At 48.9% G+C, this 17585-nt stretch overlaps 1 protein-coding gene across 28 annotated transcripts in view; it reads right to left on the reverse strand.

The window, feature by feature from the left end:
• The window catches only part of ST3GAL4 (ST3 beta-galactoside alpha-2,3-sialyltransferase 4), a 153996-nt gene that overhangs the window by 33885 nt on the left and 102526 nt on the right, over positions 1–17585 (reverse strand). For 18 of the 28 annotated variants that reach the window (XM_006111248.5, XM_014572735.4, XM_089773332.1 and 15 more), the window contains one exon: positions 11–104. The exons of the other annotated variants lie outside the window; for them this stretch is intronic. In XM_006111248.5, the coding sequence (XP_006111310.2) occupies positions 11–104 (94 nt within the window). The remainder of the gene's footprint in view (positions 1–10; positions 105–17585) is intronic. 28 annotated transcript variants of the gene reach the window in all.

The following is a 17585-nucleotide window of genomic DNA, read 5'->3' on the forward strand; positions in this document are numbered from 1 at the left end:
ACCAGCTCACCTTGCACAGCAACCAGACGGGTAGACAGGAGCTCACAGTTCACATCTCTCCCCCATGCAGAGAGAACACGACATCTTTGGTGCTGTCTGTTACCCTGCAAAATCACGTCAGTTTCATCTCAGCAGATGGTCAAGTACCCAGGCACTAACTTTCCAATAGTCAGAGGTCCCATCCGCCCGCCCCTCCCCACCCCAGTCTGGAGACACACACACACTTCTCACCGCAAGAAGAGGGCTAGAGAGAGCAGGTTTGCAATATGACTAGCATTCGGGATTCCACGCTCCATGCCCACCCAGCTGATCGGGTCTGTGCAGTGACCTCTCACACCCTGCTGGCACAGGATAAACTAAATCACCTCTTTACCAGAAATTGGGAGAGTCCAGAGAACCCTCAACTGTGTGGCAACTTCACACAGTGCTGCTGTCTCCCTCTCCCCTGAATGTCTCTCTCAGTTGGGTGGCAGGAAGGGGAGAAAAACAGATGAGGCAGTGATTTACTATTAAAATGACACGGTCATCAATGCTCTGGGTAGCCCAGATAGCATCTCTCCACCATCTTTTCCCTACCATCTCTGAAAAGAGGCAGCGCACGGCACAAGAACGGATGTGGAACACGTAACTTGTCTGCTTTCTATTCATCTGACGAAAGCCTTTGCTTTCTATACTCCGGAAATTCTCACATTATCTCTCATCTGTTTTAAATTAGGGCTTTGTTCTCGGGAGAGCAGGAGTGATTAAGGGCAGATCAGCTATCAGAAACGCAAGCTGGAGTTAGCACAGGCTCTGAAATCTGCCTGCAAGAAAGCAAGACCCGTTTCCGGGTCCAGATTGTGATCTAATTTCAGATCAGAATGATAAAACAGCAAAAGCCTCCAGATTGCAAACGACTGGAGTTTTCCCTGCACACACAATATAAAGCAAATGCAACAGCTACTCTTTTAGTAGGACCTACAAAAATGCCATGCTTCTATGCCAAATCTGAGGGTGCAGTCTAGACTCCAGGTTTTTTTTTTTTTTAAAAGAGTGGCCTTTTTTCGAAAATACTTCCCCTGCGTCTAGACTGCTGCCGCATTCTTTCGAAAGAAATCAAAAGAACACAGCAGTTTTTTTGACCGCGGAAAACCTCGTTTTATGAGAAATAACGCCTTTTTTCGAAAGTGCTCTTTCGAAAAAAGGTGGTAATGCAAACTGCGCTTTTTCGAAAGAGAGCATCCAGACTACCTGGGTGCTCTCTTTCGAAAAAGCGGCTTGCTTTTTCGCGTACTGGTTGTAGTCTAGACGCTCTCTTTCGAAAGAGGCTTGCAGTCTAGACGTAGCCTGAGAGTGAGCTCCTTCTACTTCTTAGCATGGTTAAAAGCCTGGTGTGACAGGGATAAAAACATTTAGAAGAAGCAGAGCAAGGGAAACACAGAAGGCACCTGTGGGTTCAGTATGCAGCCGGACTCGGAGAAGGGAGCACAGACTTTGGGCACATGAGCACAGGGGTACATGAGCACAGAGCAAGGCTGTGGTACACATCACGGATGCACACTGACAGAGCAAGGGGGAGGTGGGGTGCAGACCTAAAGGGCACCGTGCACAGAGCAAAGTCAGGATCAAACTCCAATGAGCTGGAATCCAACAAGCTGCCTGTGTATGAGCCAGAAAGGGTTCTTGCAAATGGGATCCACCTTCCAAGCGTCAGACAGGACACAAAGCAGCTCCTTGGGTGGAGAAACCCCCTCCCCATGGGGAATTTGTGAGGAAGGGAAAAAACTAGCAGCTGCTGGTATCTACGGCTGTGTCTAGACTACATGCCTCTGTTGTTAGAGGCATGTAGATTAGACACATAGGCAAAGGCAAATGAAGCCGCGATTTAAATGATCGCGGCTTCATTTAAATTTACATGGCTGCCGCGTTGAACCGACAAACAGCTGATCAGCTGTTTGTCCGCTCAGCGCACTAGTCTGGACGCTCCCCTGCCGACATCAAAGCTCTTTGTCGGCAGCCCCGTTATTCCTCGTGGGATGAGGTTTACCGGGGCTGCTGACAAAGGGCTTTGATGTCGGCAGGGGAGCATCCAGACTAGCTCGCTGAGCCGACAAACAGCTGATCAGCTGTTTGTCGGCTCAGCGCGGCAGCCATGTAAATTTAAATTAAGCCGCGATCATTTAAATCGCGGCTTCATTTGCCTTTGCCAAAACAACAAATCTACATGGCTCCGTTTACGGAGCCATGTAGTTTAGACGTACCCTACATCTCCAGCCTCTTCAAGGTGCAGAGTACTTTAGAGATAAGAAATGCACCTCAATTCTCTTGCCTTTCCAAATTTCAATCTGCGCTGCTCTCTTAGGGGCTTGTCCTAGGAATTACTGCTACACAGTCACAACCACCATTCTAAATCCTGCTGTCCCCATGGCTTCAATACGGCTGAGTAAGGCAACCAACTTAGCTGCCCTGGGTTCTAGTTTAACAACTTTTTCCCCACCTGGTGACAGACGCTGCCCTCCTCCTATCAGGAAGCAGAATCAAGCATCAGCACTGTGGTTACACGCTGGAGGTTATTTTACAACTGGGACTTTTAATACAAAAATAGACAGTTTTAATAAAACCAGTAGTAACAGACATCACTCACCAGCCACTATATTTCGCATCACTCAGCCTGCAATAATTGTAAATACGAACCACAGTGTAAAATATATCGACTGCTATAACCCCAGTTGGTAACAGCACAGAATTCTACTCTTGCCGGTGTATAAATCAGATACGTAGGCTGTAATCAACAAAGGGCACGGAAGCAATCTAGATAAAATCACTGCAGACCAGGAGAGCTTTCTTTATTATTACTAACACTGAAATGTGCACTTTTGTTGGGTTTTATCTCATAGTCTGCCTCTATTTCAATGCATGTCTCTCTTAGGGGTCAATTTCTATTTTCAGTTGGTGAAACTTCGAGGGATTGATTTTCTGCTGTACCAGGAAATGCACGTCTCATTTTGTGGGATTCCTTGTAGAATGCTGTGTCATTCAAACAGGAGTATTCAGACTCACAAGAGACGTCATACGCTGATCTTTAATGTTATTGCTCCATGGTCCTCAAATCATCTATTCCTTCCTCCCTCTTCACCAATGACCATGTTCTCTTTCCTCATCAGATCCATTTATTATGAGATTACATTAGGCATCTGCAAGGCTTGGGAAGCAGGGCATATTGTAAGTTCTTCTTTATTAGCTGAACTTCTGAGGATTATTCATTTTGCATTATTGTAGCCTGGAACAGCTCCATCAGGGTTCAGATCCCTCTAAGCACTATTAACGTATATAATGAAAAATTCATGCATATAAAGGAAAATATAATTAATGCACAGAAAGGAAAAAACTATCACTACCCCCAAACCACTTACAATCTTAATATATGGAAGAGACGGAGCTCATGGGAACAGAGAGACAATGATTCTGAGCTGTTAATGTTGGGGATTGGGTTAAACTGTCAGGTGTGTCTAAGCTTCATTCCAGACAGCGGCAAGAGACGTTTCATCAGTCCCTTGCCTGAAACAAAGGCATATGTGAGTTAGGGATGTGAAGGACTAGTCAACACAATAGTTGACTAGATAGTTGACGAGTTGCTTCTCTTCTTCCCCCCCCCCCCACTTGCTGCCTGTATCAGATAGAGGCAGCAAGAGGAGGGGAGAGAAGAAGGGGGTACTTCAAAGTGGTAGTGTCGCACGCAGCCCGAGTTCAGCTGCTCTGTGCGGCGCTGCCACTTTGAAATGCTGCAGGGAGCCTGGTGTTGGGCTCCCTGAGGCATTTCAAAGCAGCAATGCCGCCTAGAGCCCAGGGTCAGCGAGGGAGTCCCCAGCTGACCCCAGGCTCCACGCAGCACTGTCACTTCCAAGGCAAAGGCGCCCTGTCTAATCGAATAGTCGATGCAAAAATGCATCGACTATTCGATTAGTCAATTAACCACTACTTAACATCCTTAATGTGAGTTCACTCATGAGTTAGAATTATACGGATGGAAGATTTACTCAAATTTTGGGTGTGAGCAAGAGAAAGAGAGAGGATGAGCTGAAGAAGCAAGCTCAAGCCACGCAGACAGAAACTGAAGGCTGATAATGTGGCCCTAGAAGCAAGTCAAGAGAAAAAGCTCTTTGGGTTCAGGTCTGCCTGGAAGAAGACTTGGAACAGTGAACAAAGGAGTTTTCTCCAGCTGTGTTTTTCCCACTGGGGTCAGGAAACCAGGATGCGGTTCTTTGGCAATCAACAAAACTGCATCAAAGAAATACTCGACCCTCACCTGTTTCTTCTCCTATCCAAACAACCTATTGCCAACCTGACTCGGAATGTTTGGCTAACACTTTGGTAACGAGGGATGACATCACTGTTTATTAGTGTGCTACGGTGTGATGACGCATCGGGGAGCCCCCGACTCTGTACCCCTATCCGCAGCCAGGTGGGACTCTCAGTCAGCCAGTAGAGTAGGAGGTTTATTGGTTCTCCGGGACACAGGCGATGATAGCAGGGTACACTGAGAGTGGACAGCCTTACCTCTCCTGGCTTTAGTCTGCCTTGCTCATCTTTCTCCCCCAAACTGCCCCTTCTCCCAGCCACCCGTCACTCACTCCCCAAAGCAGTCACACCCCTTCCTTTGTTCAAAGTCCTTCCCCCGGCCAAGTGAGAAGCTGCCAGGCTATTGTCTACATGTCTTGGCTCAGGAGATCCCCAACCCCCACCGGGCCCTGCACAGACACAGAACAGCACATGATCACAAAAGCAGACAACCCCCCCCCCCCACTACATCACATACGGTAGAACCCAGAGCCCTACATGTGGGTCAGGACCCACGAGCTAGGTGATGCCCAAACACAATCTAAGTGTAAAGTAACATGGAAGAAGGCAGAGAACCAGGAAACCAGGAGGCAATCCTGGACAGCACATGAGCAGTGGGCTCAGCACAACACAGGCCTTGCCAATTTCACGATTTTGGTAGCCATCACGGCAAAGGACGTCTCGGAGGAACCAGAGGGCAATGAGATAGCATAACCATCAGCAATCAAAGAGGCCCAGGTAGCTGCAGCATGCAGGGACCACAGCAGGGACTGTGTCACATTCTCAACCTGTCAAAAATTAAAATAAAATACCACAAGGCAGCAAAACAAGTGCAGAGGAGAGATAACCTATATGGCAATAGAGTCCCAAAGCACTCATCTTATCTGCTACCCAATGCAACAACTACAGATAGCTAGTAGACACACTTGACCTAGCAGAATGACAATTCCAACGGTCAATTGCTTGTCCCGGTCACCCCCATGCTAACCCCAGGCATCCCACTCAATCTTCAGGTTAGGTGGTTACATTTGTCCCTTCTAAATTCCCCTTATACCTTCTTTGCATGCTGTACTCCTACACTGTTGCTATGTGCAGTAAAACACCAACTATGTTCCACCCCGAAGAAGGGCAGTTCATTGGTGGATGACGTCACTCTGGCTTGGGAATGGAAGGCACCAAAGAAACATCAGTGGATTACGCTAACAACTTATCTACTTTGAAGGTGGGCCAAGATACACAGGAAACAAAACCTTCTTATTCTGGAATAGAACTATCCAGACATGGATGGGGGTATGCCAGAATAGCTGTTCCCAAACAATTCATGTGCGGACCAGCCTAAGTACTACATGGGCCATTTAAAGGCCAATGCATCAACGGAGGCAAATGGCGCCAGCATCTCCAAATCCCATCCCTGGGTGTGGAAATGCAGGTATACCGGGGTGTGATGGGGCAGCCCCACCCCGCACTGAAGCCCAGGGCAGCCACCTGGTGCCGGGGGCGGAGAGGGCTCCACCCACACAGCCCTACTGGGCATGTTCCTGGGGGAACCAAGGTATAAAAGCCTGCCGGCCTGCTCCAAACGGGGAGACTGCAGCCAGAGCTGGGGCTAGTGCCCCACGGCCCGCGGCACAGACCGGACGGGCAGAGAGGGGGTCGCCAGGCCGGCTGGATCCACCGCCGCCAGTCCCAAGCCGAGCTCGGCCCCGACGGCGGAGCCGCCAGCCGACCGCCCTCGCCGTGACCCAGGCACCGGACCGGCCGCCCCCCAGCCCTGACGGGGGACGTGCCACGACTGCCACGCGACCCACGCCGACCGGTGAGACCACGACGGCCGGGGGCAGGGGCAGGAAATGACCCAGGGCAGGGAGCTGGAAAAGCCCCGAGGGCTCAGCGCCTTGCAGGGAGGAGCCCCCTGAGCCAGTGGTGGGAGCCACCGGGTCGGGGCCAATGGAGAGGGAGGGCCCGGGCCCCCCTACCCCTGCTGCCCGAGACCCCGGCGAGTGGGGGCTGGGATAAAGGACTTTGGGACCAGGCCTCAGGGCCTGCGTATTGAGGACTAGGCCAGGAGGCCGTATTTCCCCTACCGCAGGGGCAGTGGACTTTGGGACCAGGCCTCAGGGCCTGCGTATTGAGGACTAGGCCGGGAGGCCGTATTTCCCCTACTGCAGGGGCAGTGGACTTTGGGACCAGGCCTCAGGGCCTGCGTATTGAGGACTAGGCCGGGAGGTCGTATTTCCCCTACTGCAGGGGCAGTGGACTTTGGGACCAGGCCTCAGGGCCTGCGTATTGAGGACTAGGCCGGGAGGCCGTATTTCCCCTACTGCAGGGGCAGTGGACTTTGGGACCAGGCCTCAGGGCCAGCGTATTGAGGACTAGGCTGGGAGGCCGTATTTCCCCTACTGCAGGGGCAGTGGACTTTGGGACCAGGCCTCAGGGCCAGCGTATTGAGGACTAGGCTGGGAGGCCGTATTTCCCCTACTGCAGGGGCAGTGGACTTTGGGACTAGGCCTCAGGGCCTGCGTATTGAGGACTAGGCTCGGAGGCCGTATTTCCCCTACTGCAGGGGCAGTGGACTTTGGGACCAGGCCTCAGGGCCTGCGTATTGAGGACTAGGCCGGGAGGCCGTATTTCCCCTACTGCAGGGGCAGTGGACTTTGGGACTAGGCCTCAGGGCCTGCGTATTGAGGACTAGGCCGGGAGGCCGTATTTCCCCTACTGCAGAGGCAGTGGACTTTTGAGGCTAGGCCAGTGGGCCATATTTCCCCGAAAAAAAGGCGCATCACGCTTCGGGCGTAGGCCCAAGTGGGCGGGATTATGCCCCGCAGGAGGGCGGCAAAACCCAACGTGAGGGGTGGCCCCCAACACGGGGCAACAGACTCCGGCATTACTTGTGGCTGCAACTCACGCTTTGTCCTTTGGGAAATCAGTTCTAAGTTCAAACCAAGCGTAAGAATTGGCTTTCGATCATCTCCCTTTCGGGAGCCACTGACAGTCCATGTGAAAAGAGAAGCTGTGAATTTCCAAACAGCAAACATTAGATCCTGTTATCTACCTACGTGCCCAGAACACTATGGCTCACTGGGTCAGTTAGAGCCCTCTAAAGAGGAATGGCAATCCGGGAGTTGGGTTGTTAGACAGTCCAATCCTGCGTACATACTCAGACCACGTCTGCACTAAGAGAGCTTTGCCAGTCAGGGTACATTGGAAGTGCAGTAGCACTGGGGTCCAGTCAGGGTGCTTGGTGAAGGACGGCTGCAGAACGAAGAGATGGTAAGTGATGCGCTTTCACCAGCAGCGTTCTCTTTCCTCCCACACACAAAGTAAGCTGTTTCGGCAAAAGGGCACTCCCTGGTGCTAGGTGCTTGGCTGGCACTGCAGTCAGGGTGCACATCTGATCCCGTCCTGTCGGTGGAAATCTGCAGCTTAGTCTCTCTCTGGCTTCCTTTCCCCATCTGTATAATGGGGATCAGAGCACTGGGGTGTACGAGGGCCATTCTGTGTTCAAGGCCGGAGGCAGGAACGAGGGCTGAGACACACCTTAGACTGAGAAGACTGCAGCAGCCAGAGATGCAAGCGGCCTCTCGGAGTTCCTGCCTGCCAGCAATGGCACAGCACTCCCCTAAGTGAGAGGACACCCCAGTATCAAAGCCAAGCCTCGCTTTTTCTCAGAAAAAAACTCCTTCTGTCCCTGGAGGGGCAAGAATTGCCTGAAAATTGCTGGCCCTTGCTACAGCCTCAGCACTGCAGCCCCAAGGCAACTGAGGCAGTGCCCGGCTCTCATGATGTATTCCATGGGTCTGCCAGCTCTGGGCCCAGAGCGCAGTGGGGCAGGGAGGAGAAAGGCACGCTGTCGTCTTCAGTCACATCCTGTGTCTGCCTCTATCTAGTTCCAGCTTGCTCCTGTTCTTTTAAAAGCTGGTGGGGGGAAGGGGGGTGTGGGGAGGGGGAGATAGCTGCTCGGCTTGCTAGAGATGGCCATGGCTGTCTGATAATGGCTTCTGTCATGTCAGGCCTCCTCTTGCTGCAGCGGCTGGAGGAGAGCCAGCTGAATACAGTTATCGGAAGGGGGCATGGGGTGGGAGTCTGTCGCATCTGAAGCGGCCTTTAGACACACACCCAGGGCATCGAACAGTAAAGGCAGGCACAGACTTTGTGTTCCCTGCTCTAGAATGTTCTGTGTGTTGTGCTCAGACAAGGGGAGGTTCTCAGCAATGTCTGTGGCCTGACCCAGGGGCTGGGAACCAAAGCCAGGCCATGTATCAAAGAAGATGCTCACAAGATCATTGTCCAGTCCAGGAACTTGGCAGAGCTGCTGCTAGTGTACCAGGCGCTAGACAGTTACATTGATACAGCCATACAGGTCTAGACTGGGATGTATTTGTGCAAGGAAAGAGCTGTGGCAACTCAATGAATAGGGATGTTTATTCAGGATATCAGGACCAAGGGGGATAAGAAGAGGTTACTTACCTCGTAACTGAAGTTCTTCAAGATGTGTTGCTCATGTCCATTCTGATTAGGTGTACGCGCGCCGCGTGCATGGATTCCGGAGCTTTTTTCCCTTAGCAGTATCCATAGGGCCAGCAGGGAGCCCCCTGGAGTGGTGCCGGTACACCGGTGCATATATACCCCTGCTGGCCCCTCCAGCCCGTCAGTTCCTTCTTGCCGGCTCCTTCCGACACGGGGAGGCGGGTGGGATGCAAAATGGACATGAGCAACACATCTTGAAAAACTAGTTACGAGGTAAGTAACCTTTTCTTCTTCGAGTGCTTGCTCATGTCCATTCTGATTAGGTGAATCCCTAGCCATGTCCCCCTTCGGAGGAGGGGTCGGAAGGTGACTACCTAATTATCCTTCTGCAGATCTCAGAACTGCCCTCCCAACAGCAGCATCCTCCCTGGCCAGTTGTGTAATCGCATAATGCTCCGCAAAGGTATGCACCGACGACCATGTCGCTAACCTGCAGATTTCCAAGATTGGCACATGAGGTAGGAACACTGCCGACGTCGCCTGGGCTCTCGTGGAATGGGCTGTTATGCGCATTGGTGACCTACCCGCACCCTCGTAGCACAGCCAAATGCAGGAAGTAATCCATGAGGATATACGCTGCGCTGAGACTGGCAACCCTTTCGTTCTTTCTGCCACTGAAATAAACAATTGAGGTGACTTACGAAACCCTTGTGTCCTGTCTATGTAAAAAGCCAACGCCCTCCTAACATGCAGGGAGTGCAAAGCCTGTTCCCTGGGTGATGCATGTGGCTTGGGGTAAAAAAACTGGTAAAAGATAGGCTAACAGCCTGAAAGCATGCTCCAGCTGCCTTCACGGGCGGTAAGAAGGAACTGAGGTGGTGGAGGGGCCAGCAGTATATATGCACCGGTGTACCGGTGCCACTCCAGGGGGCTCCCTGCTGGCCCTATGAATACTGCTAAGGGAAAAAAGCTCCGGAATCTGTGCACGCGGCGCGCGTACACCTAATCAGAATGGACATGAGCAAGCACTTGAAGAAGAACAAACATGTCAGGAGAGAAGTCTTACTTTGCGTTTGGCCAAGAGGGCAGTGAAGAGTCGTGCTGCTGCATCGACCTCCCACTGTGAAGAGGGCGCCATGCTCCGCATAAGGTATGTCAACTCCAGCTACATTACTTACATGGTTGGAGTTGTGTACCTTAAAGTGACCTTCCCGGTCTAGTCTAGACCTGGCCTATGGTTTGATCTGAGGCTTTGATTACACTGACAAAGCCTTTATCCATTCACAGGTGCTTAACCACCCCCAACCCCACCCCTGAACAACAAAAGCTTTGCCCTGGCCTAGTGTACACAGTGCTTTGTTGGCAGGCCTGCTCCCCTGCCCACAAAGCAAAGGCTGCTGGAAGCGGATGGAAGATTTTTGAGGGAACAGTGTTTACACTGCCCTGCCTGACTTAGCAACATGGCTGTGTCGATAGGACAATGCTGCTAAAAGCTGTGTAGGGTAGACATACACTCAACTTGCTATGCTGTAGTTTGCACCCACTGTCCCTTGTCCTGCCATCTGTGGCAAGAGACAATTTTTTAATCAAGGGAAGGAACTAATTCCACCTTCTCTTCCCTACCCAGCCACCCCCATTTCTCCTGCTGGAACTGACAGAGACATTTCCAACCCCTTGCCTGAACTCCCAGCTCTGCTTTACCTGCCCCCAATTAGCTGAGTCAAAGGCCCTGTCCTGCCGGATGGGCAGGCATACCAAGGAGGAACCGCTCTGTGAACCACTTGGCTTGATCTGAGAGAGTGCACAAAGGTAAGTACACGATGTATTTGGTTACTAATCCTCAGCAGTTTCCAATATGGATTTAGAGCTTTGCCACTGAAGGACTCATACCTTGGCCAAGACCATCATACATCCCCAACGCAACAGTCATTATTCCCTCTGCCTCCTTTTGTTTTATTTGGCCATCTTCACTGAGGATGGGTGTGTGTTAAAAGAACACATCATGAGATTGCGGCAGAACCAGAAATGTTACCAGGCTGCTGGGGAGACCTGGCTCCCAGAGCCAAACCTTACCTCTCACCATCTTTCTTCATTATAACTTCACAGCAAGACCAAGCATAAAGGGAAAGTGAACTGTGACAAACCAAGCTCTCCACAGACACTCACCCAAAGGGCCCAATTCTGACACCCTTGCTCATGCTGAGTAGTATCTTGCTCATGTGTATAGTTCTACAGATTTCAATCGAACCTCTTGCAGGTCTATTGAACGTAAGTATTGTGGGCAGACTCGGGCCAAGTCTACAATAATCACCAAGGAAAAGCAGAAGTTCCGATCAAGCTGATCTTCACCTCAGGAAACTCTCAAGTTAACTTCAGTGTGAGAGCCACACTTCAAGGAAGCAATCTCTGTTATTTTTCATTAAGTGAGCAGTTGGAGGCATCCCTAGAGTGTTTTCAGATTGCAGGAAAGTGGAAGAGACCTTTACAGTGCAGCTGAGGCCTCAACCAAAGAGGGAACATTGGGTGAAACATTTCTTAAAAGGCAATTATTGAGCTCCCATAACTCAGAATCAACTCTAAATGAAAGGATGATGCACCCTTTCACCTATGCACTAGTCAAGTCCTAGTAAGTGTGCTTATATCACATCAAACCGCAGTCCTGCCTGGGAGTACGGCACTTGATTCTCAAATACTGCTTAGACATGACAGAGACAGAAAATTCACTCGTGTTTTGTTAGACCCTGATGCAATTTTTATTGACAGTTTCAGAGACATACCAAAAAATCCAAGATCAAGTACAAGCTCTATAATTGTACAGCCTGAAAATATGCTGGTAACATACATCACGGGTACGTGAGGGGAGAGGCTTGTGAGATATTTTATCAGTAAACAACTATTTCACCATACACACAAAAACCAACTGCATGAATATTTCCATCAATAATCAAAATGTAAAGAGCGGCAAAGTTAAAAATAAAGATGCTGCTTAAGAATGTTTTAGGGTATGTCTACACTTGCACCCTATTTTGAAATAGGGATGCAAATGCAGATATTCAAAATTGCAAATGAAGCTGGGATTTAAATATCCCACGCTTCATTTGTATAATCATGTTATGGGTCTATTTCAAATTAACAGATGCTGTGTAGACGCAGTTATTTCCAGAGAAAACCTCTCTCTCGAAATAACTGTTAAACCTCGTTGTACGAGGAATAAGGGTTAATAGTTTGTATATGAATAACTATAAAGCTTTTTGAATAGCATCATCTATGGTTATTAAATAATCTGACCCCTCCGTTCTCTGATACGCCATAATTCCCCCCAACTGTGAAAAATAAAAGCAAATAAAAACCTTTTAAAAATACTTTAAAAACCATCATTCTGTACTTCGGCAAACGTTTTAAAATTGATACAAATAAAAATAAATGCTGAAAACTAAAAATCAATGTTTTCTGTCAAAATCTAATTGAAATCTGACTAGGCTCATCATGGGTCAGACTATCACGTGGCACAAATCAGCCTCACACCATACTAATTTCCACATTCTGAGGATTTGTGTATTACCCAAGCAAAGCATTTCCAAACTTGAGTGTCTAAAGTCAGCCATGTGAATACACTTTTAGGCATCTGTTTAGTAGTCTGGGCACCCCCCGCTCCTCCTGATGCTGTCTGTAGGATGCCCGAGGGACGGGGTATGGGAAGGATCGGGAACATATGCAGCTAGAAATTGCAATCATTTCTCACTGTTTTTGCTGCAGTTTTTGTCAGTTTCCATCACTAGAAATGAGACAGCAGGGAGTGGAGGAACGTCAGCTACCATCTTGAGCTGTCAAAACAACAGATTTTCTGCACACGAGACTGAACGCTACAGGTGTAAGTGAAAGTCATTTCCATGAAATAGATTTCTGAATTTCAGCTGCTCACCCGCCCGGCTTTCCCAAGACAAGCTGCAGACTAGTTTAACAAACTGTCCTTAAACGCAGCATGTTCTTTCATACTAGCCCAAGCTAGCATTTCTTTCTGACTGCGATCCTCTAGCCAAACCGCACCTACCACTTCGTTTTTGGAGACAAGAATCAAATGGATTTGTTGTTTAATCTCTCAACAGCACAAAGAAAGAAGAACAGACACCGCCGGCTCCCAGGCAGTAACCAGGACTGAGACAGGGAAACGGAGCAAAGGAGACTCTGACACGTAGCAGAAGTCAGCTTGCCCAAGAGCAAGAGGCAGCAGGCAGGCAAGGGGACTCTCGAGATGCTGCCTTCACAGAGTAGCTTGCAACTGCCAAAGTGGAAACCGTGCAATCCAAACACAACCAGAGCACAAGTGTGATCAAAGAGCCAATTAAAGATAATTAGCTAATTTTCAGGCAGGATGGGGCAATTAGAGAATTAATTCCGTGACACAAACGCATGGCTGAACATCCTGTAGCCTAAGGACTATTTACTCCTGTGCTCCAGCCATGCACAACCCCATCCGGAGACACAGCGCTCGCTCTTGCTTTGCTATGGGGTGGGCCAAGTGCACTGTTCACGCCAACATTACCCAGTTATTCAAGGCCTGCAGCACTGGCTCTGCTGCTAGAAATGGCGCTTCCACCTAACAGCAGGTGCCAGCAGTCTTGGAAAGCAATACAACCTATTTTCTTCAACAGATGGGGCCAGTCCCTGTGACAGAAGTAGGTGGCCAGTTAGTGCCCTGGGGAAAATGATGAAGCTGGAAGCGTAACGGGAAACTTGGAGAGGTTATGCAGGTGGGTGACCAGCAAAGTCATCTGAGTCTGGCTTCAAGTGCAGAAGGGTTCCAGCGCCTAGTGGGTGGAAAGGGGGGGCCGACCATACCACTCCTCTCCACTCTCAGGCAAGGGAAGGAAGAGCTTAGCGGTTCGTGCCACCGGGGAGATACACACCTGGGAGGAGAACCATGAGATCTGTGAAACAGCCAGGTCCTGCGAGGGTGCAAACTGGAACACCAAAAAGGCCCAGCAAACACCACTAGGAGGAGTGCATGGCTTGACTTGTACGCACAGGGAGAAAGGCTCTGTAATGCAGACTCACCACACATCTCTTGTATTGACTCAGTCTGTAGCACTTGAAAGATTAAAAGGTAGGCACTTGAATGAAAGATTAAGAGGCCCTGCTGTTTGATGGCCCTCACCTTCTGCCTGGCACTGCTAGCTATTTACAAAAAGGCAATACGCAGGGAAGGGCTGAAGCCAGTAGCAAAGCACGTTAGCGCAGAAACCATTTGCCATGGGGCTGGGAGGGCGCAGAACAAATGTGAAAGTTCCTGACTAGAGAGGACTTCCAGCCTCATTAGAACCTCCTTTGGCTGCCAGAGCCACAGTGCGAGGGGGAACGGCACAGCTCTAGCAATGCTATCCGCTGCTCTCTCCCACACACCTCAGCCAAGAAATTAGCACTCGGGCAGGTAGGCAAACAGCCAATAGAGAGCACGCAGAGCCCGTGCCACAGGAGAGTTAGCCCTAGGGTACGAGAACGGATTTAGGGTGCGTCATCATTAGGAACAAAGGTGTTTTCCTACTGTCTGTTAGGTAACCCATGGCAAAAAGAGGGGAAAAACCCCTAGTGAAGCCAGGCAGTGTGTGGTTTCCCACATGTAGTAGCGGTCGGTTGTTGTCTGTTGGCGTGTGTGTGTGTGTGTGTGTGTGTGTGTGTGTGTGTGTGTGTGTGTGCGCGCGCGCGCTCTCTTGTCATGTGCTGCCTCCACTCTGTGCAGGTAGCTGGGTCAGCAGACTGCAATAGTACTTCCCCGTGCTGGTAAGAGATGGAGGCTCAGTAACCTTGTCCAGTGCTTCTGAACTTGGAGCTTCAATGTTCTCACTGTGAACAGCAGTTAAGCCTATAGTGGTGCTGGGGCAACTTTTTGGGTCGGGTGCTGACCTACACCCCCCCTTACCCTTGTCCATGCCCCTCACCACCCCAAGATGGGGTCACAGTTGGGGGGTGACCATGAGTTTGGTGGCCAAGTCCAGCAGCTGGGACCCCAAGGCAGGCGCCTGGGACCTCAGGCAAGAAGCCAGCAGTGGAGGCCAGGACCCCAGGTGGCAAGTACCCTAGACGAGAAGCCAGTTTTGAAGGCCGGGACCTCAGGTGACAGCAGAATCCCGACACAGGGCCAGCAGTAGAGACTTATTTTCTACTTTTTTATTGTTAGATGAAAATTAATTTTTACTTGTTTTTAGTTAAATAGTTCAGCTCTTAATACTATTAATTATAGGGACACTTTTTGCTGCCCAGTGGCTAAAATACTTAATGATTTGTTATTTTTATATATACTTTTGGAGTTTATTATTTTGAATGATACCTGGCTGAAGAGTATTTTTTGCTCAGCCCCTGAGCCTTGTACACGTTCCTGATAAAATGCTAGCACATTAATTAAAGACACATACAGTAATAATACAGTTGTTTTTACACATTAGCCAATTTTATTTATATTTTAGCGATTAAGATTTAAAGCCATGGGCACATGAACTTATTTTGCTTAATAATATACATTTTTAAACTACCGTTAAACCTGGCCCAGCTAATGTTTTTTATAATGTTCTTGTTGATCATTGTATACTTGTTTATATAACCGAAATTAGTTGACTGGTTTGTTTTATAATTCCCTTTGGTTTTTCCCTTCCGACGCTGATGGGTTTTTTTGTTTTTGTTTTTTTACTAAGAGTATAAGAACGGCCATACTGGTCAGACCAAAAAGTCCATCTAGCCCTGTCTGCCGACAGTGCCCAATACCAGATGCCCCAAGGGAGGGAACACAACAAGGAATCCTCACGTGATCCCTCCCGTCTCCCACCTCCAGAGAAACAGAGGCTGGGGACACCATTCCTACCCATCCTGGCTAATAGCCATTGATGGACCTAACCTCCACGAATCTATCTAGCTCTTTTTTGAACCCTGTTAAAGTTCTAGCCTTCACCATATCCTCTGGCACATCCTTCACCACATCCTTTTGTTTGTTTTAAACCTGCTGCCCATTAATTTCATTTGGTGACCCCTAGTTCTTATATTGTGGGACTACGTAAATAACTTTTCTTTTATTCACTTTTTCCATACCAGTTATTATTTTACAGACCTCTATCACATCTCCCCAGTCCCTCTTTTCTAAGCTGAAAAGACCCAGTCTTTTTAATCTCTCTTCATATGGGACCCGTTCCAAACCCCTAATCATTTTTGTTGCCCTTTTCTGAACCTTTTCCAATGCCATCACTGCGTCTTGATGTTGCAAATCCTTATGAAATAGTTTTACAGACATTTCTTTTTACTAACATGCATTGCTAACTTTTTATACTAGAGTTTGACTCTTAAATACATGCTTACAATCTTTCATGAGATGGGGTATTGCTTTTTATTGCTCCAGAAAAAGAGTTACTCATAGAATTTCTACCAGCGCTTTTTCGAGTCAATTTCCCTCTTATGCCAAGTTAATTTTTGTAATCTATTTGAAAGCACAAACTTTACCAACCACAATTTAAGATAATAGAAAGGTAAATATAAAAATGAATTAAAAATGACTTTTAAATGTGAACCCTTTGAGAGCATGGGTGGGGGTTATAATGGGCCAAGGAAAGCTGACCTATCACCGGACACCTGTGCCATAGTGCCCCACCCCTTCCCCAAAAAACCCCACTGCAGAACCCTGCAAATTTGCAGATCTGATGGATATCTGCTTCATATCTGCATCTGTGGATACAGATATCTGCAGCTCACTTTTGCAGATACAAATGCAGATGCAAATACAAATTCTGTATCCTTGCAGAGCTCTACTTCGCTGCCTCCTCCACTCCATCGCCCACCCCCAAAGGTCCCCACTGCTCATCACAACACTCCTCCTGGGGACAATGGAGTGATGGGTGACACAGAGAGCCAGCAGGCTCAGGAGGTTCCACTGGACACCTGGGGGGTTGAGAGGAGCCTTCATGGCAGGAAGAGCTGGTGCTTGGGGAGACTGCTAGCTGGGCCCGTTGCTGGGGCTGGCCTGGCACTCGGGGAGGCTGCTGCCTTGGCCAGGCACTGGGGCTGGGCCAGCGCTCAGGAGCCAAGTGAGCAGATGTTTTGCGGGGCTAGGGGAGGGAAGGGGAAGGCTGGCGAGGGGGGCCGGTGGCAGTGACTCATCCCGCTGTAGATGGGGCAGGTGGGCTGAGGATCCTCCGGTCTGAGGGATTCCTCAGGGCTTTTCCTTTTATGGGGAGGGGGGCACTCTGGGGGCTCTGGCATACAAGAGTGTGGATTTGGGAGGAAGGGGCGGGGCTGGTGGGCTCACCTCTCCAAAGTGGGGGTTCACCTGCCACTCTTGTTTGGGAATATTAAATTTTGAGACATTTCATTGTATTTGGGGGAGAAAAGAGGAAACCTGGTGAGATCATTTGATTAACATTTTGCAACAAAACCAAACATAATATAGAGAGTTATATTTTTGACATTTTCACTGTAACATTTTATAACTATATTTAAAGGTGTGAACAAATTTATAAGCACCCAGGAAGTAACATTGTGCTCCTGTTACTTTTACATTAACATTGAGGTTTCCCCTTACACTTCCCTCTTTGAATAAAACCTTTTCATTTGATATTGCATTATTTGTTGAGGCAGAACTATATGGACATATTTATAACTACGGCCCTTTTAAGCTTTTCAAAAACAATGGATTGGTTAATATGATGATGGCTATCCCCTAACCATAATCATAAAATAGTGTGGTACCAGTTGTATTAACATAGTATAAAATTAACTTTTGTTGCAACCAAATACGTTTTAAAAAAATAGTAACATGACACAGT

Source organism: Pelodiscus sinensis, chromosome 25, assembly GCF_052426305.1.
Source record: "Pelodiscus sinensis isolate ZL-2025 chromosome 25, ASM5242630v1, whole genome shotgun sequence".
NCBI classification, from domain to species: Eukaryota; Metazoa; Chordata; order Testudines; family Trionychidae; genus Pelodiscus; species Pelodiscus sinensis.